This window comes from Macrobrachium nipponense, chromosome 19, assembly GCF_015104395.2.
Source record: "Macrobrachium nipponense isolate FS-2020 chromosome 19, ASM1510439v2, whole genome shotgun sequence".
Lineage (NCBI taxonomy): Eukaryota > Metazoa > Arthropoda > Malacostraca > Decapoda > Palaemonidae > Macrobrachium > Macrobrachium nipponense.
The window spans coordinates 43050432-43053425 of NC_061088.1; the positions used below are offsets into that span (position 1 = coordinate 43050432).

At 35.8% G+C, this 2994-nt stretch overlaps 1 protein-coding gene across 1 annotated transcript; it reads right to left on the minus strand.

Moving 5' to 3' along the window:
• Nucleotides 1-453: 453 nt before the first annotated feature.
• On the minus strand, nt 454-2242 carry LOC135211504 (uncharacterized). The gene is made up of 3 exons (XM_064244812.1): nt 1874-2242; nt 730-762; nt 454-597 (listed from the first exon to the last, which is right to left on the minus strand). Exons 1-3 carry the CDS (start codon nt 2240-2242, stop codon nt 454-456), a joined length of 546 nt encoding a protein of 181 aa, XP_064100882.1.
• Between the last annotated feature and the right edge of the window lie 752 nt (nt 2243-2994).

Sequence of the window (2994 nt, forward strand, 5' to 3'; positions counted from 1 at the left end):
TGTATTTTGTAAATGTATTTATTATGAAAAATGAGGACATAATCATATTTTATTGACAAACTGCATCTATTTCCATAACGGTATTACATAGATTTTTAAAGAAATACACTTTAATGTGACATTTAATCTCAGCTAATTAGATTTTTTGTTAGCTAACTCATTTACACATCAGGATCAAAGTGAGTAAAATAAGAGGATGATGTGACATTTAATCTCAGCAAATTTGAATTTCTGTTACCTAACTCCTTTATGCATTAGGATCAAAATAAGTAAAATAATAGGATGCTGTGTTTTCCTGAGAAAGCAATGAGTTTTCACTTGTCATGAGTGTCTGTAAATGAACCTTGCTCATATGTTGGACATGGGGTACTAATAGGACTCCGGCTTGTTGATGAAGCATAATGATACATTGACGATGCGCTTAGATAACCCATTTCAGCCTCAAACAGTATGTCATTGATTTTTTTTTTCTGCAACGAAGGCCACACGTTTGTCCAGAGCTTTTAACCTCAGAGCAATAGTGCTTCCTAGCAAATCATATCGGTCAGGTTGTTCCTTAGGTCTTTTGAAGTGGTCACGCATTGTAGTAAGCACTTCCTTTTATTAGAACCAGGCCTTGAGGTTATTGGTTGTTTTGGTTGTGTTTGTGACACTTCTTGAACATCCGCTTCTTGAACATTCCGCAATTGTTGATGTAGACATTGTAGAGTCTTCAGCATCAGAATTCACTTCTTCAACTGGGAGTGGCTTGTCACCAGAGTTCTGAAAAAGAAACACAATATATTAACAATATTAAGAAATTAGGGAAATATAACATTTTAACTTATAAATATTAAAAAATTTCAAATTATACACATTTTTAACATATTTTTTTCCGTGTTTGTTTCAGTTTCCCAACTCAGAGGAAAAATGGAAAGAGATTGCAAATTTGTTTGAGGAAAGATGGCATTTCCCCCACTGCATCGGTGCTATGGATGGCAAACATATTGAAATAATTCCCCCTCAAAACTCTGGATCGTATTATTATAATTACAGAGGCAAACATAGTATGGTTCTTCTTGATATAGTTGATGCCAAATACCAGTTCCTACTGGTTGATTTTGGAACTAATGGACGGATTTCTGATGGTGGTGTTCTTCAGAATACATCGTTCTTTGAAAAGCTGGTGAACGAGAATTTACACATTCCTCAGCCTGACGATGTCAGTGACAGCTTCAAAAATGTTCCATATGTCTTCGTTGCTGACGATGCATTTCCCCTCAGAACTAATATTTTGAAGCCATTCAGGCAAGGATTATTATATTCAGCCAAAAAAGAGGTTTTTAACTATCGATTATCTCGAGCAAGGCATATTGTAGAGAACGTTTTTGGGATACTTGCTTCACGCTTCCGTATTTTTCAGTCACCAATTAATTTGCAACCACAGAATATTGAGAAAGTAGTAATGGGTGCCTGTGCATTGCATAACTTTTTGATTGAAGAACAATCTAGTACATACGCTACTGTGAACCTTATGTATCAAGAAAATAATTATGATGGATCTGTTATTTCTATTGGCTGCAATAGTTCACAATCAAATATGATTCCACTAAATCGTCGTAGTGGAAATATTTCTAATGACGCAAAAGAAGTCAGAGAACAATTTATGAACTACTTCATGAATGATGACAAATTGCCATGGCAAAATAATCACATTTTAAAAAACAAATAAATAATTTTCCTGGCTATAACCACAAAAGGTAGGATTTAAAGGTTAGCTGATTGTCTGTTATTCAACAAAAACTGAAAGTGGGTGAAATGGGGCAATGAATTTTATACAATAATAATAGGCCTAAATAATAATAAAATGAATTTCCTATCTTGTTTCTCTTACCTCTTCGTTTTCATTGTCCAGATTTGAACGTGACGTCCATGGAGTATCTTGATCTTGCAGGAATTCAAGCAGGTTGTAATACCAAAGTGCCGGCTTGTAGATGCTGTCTGTAGATGCTCCAGACTTCTTTGATGCCTCAACCTTCTTTTTCTCCTTGCGATAAGCACATCTCAAACTATTAATTTTCAGTACGACAGACTTCTTGGTGGCACCAGGCTCAAGTTCCTCCAACTTCTTTACTAATTTGCTATAGGCAGCATCTTTCTTTGTGCGGTCATGATATTCTTCACTTCTAACTTGCCACAGGCAAGGTTCAGATCGATAGAGTTCAATGAATTCAACAATAACTTCGTTTTGTTTACGTGCCATCTCAACAAACTGCACTCACCGCTACCACCTGCAGAAATGAGAAGTTGAGAACTGTACAGTTACGAATCCCCACACGCTCAGTTCAGTTATTCCTTTCAGTTAAAAATATGAAACATTGGGCCGGCCACACACGTGCAGTTTTAACTGACAGTTATAACTGTTCAGTTTTAAATACAGTTATAACTGTTCAGTTTTAACTGACAGTTATAACTGTTCAGTTTTAACTGACAGTTATAACTGTTCAGTTTTAACTGACAGTTATAACTGTTCAGTTTTAACTGACAGTTATAACTGTTCAGTTTTAACTGACAGTTAAAACTGCACGTGTGTGGGTATCTCAGTTGCTCATTTCGTCAGTTCAACAAAACTGTACAGTTAATCTGAGACAAATGCAATGTTCCATATTTTTAACTGAAGGGAGTAACTGAACTGAGCGTGTGTGGGAATTCGTAACTGTACAGTTCTCAACTTCTCATTTCTACAGGTGGTAGCGGTGAGTGCAGTTTGTTGAGATGGCACGTAAACAAAGCAAAAGCAACTTTTGGTACACTGTTTCAGTCATGCGCAAATAATTGAGAAAATCCATTGGTTCTTCACTTAATTCCTTTAATAATTTAATATCAGAACATTGATTTCGCCTCAATAACCGCTTTCTGCACCACTGTTTACGCATTTTAGCTTTATTTTTTTCTATTTGTTTGTAGCAGTACAAAGAATACATCGAGAGCGGCAAGATCGTACTTCTCGGAATC

Coding starts and splice junctions, on each gene's coding strand:
- LOC135211504 (XM_064244812.1), bottom strand. CDS start 2,242: ATGGCACGTAAACAAAACGAAGTTATTGTTGAATTCATTGAACTCTAT. Junction 763..1,873: donor TGGACAATGAAAACGAAGAG/GTAAGAGAAACA, acceptor TTTCTTTTTCAG/AACTCTGGTGACAAGCCACT. Junction 598..729: donor AGCCACTCCCAGTTGAAGAA/GTGAATTCTGAT, acceptor TTCTAATAAAAG/GAAGTGCTTACTACAATGCG.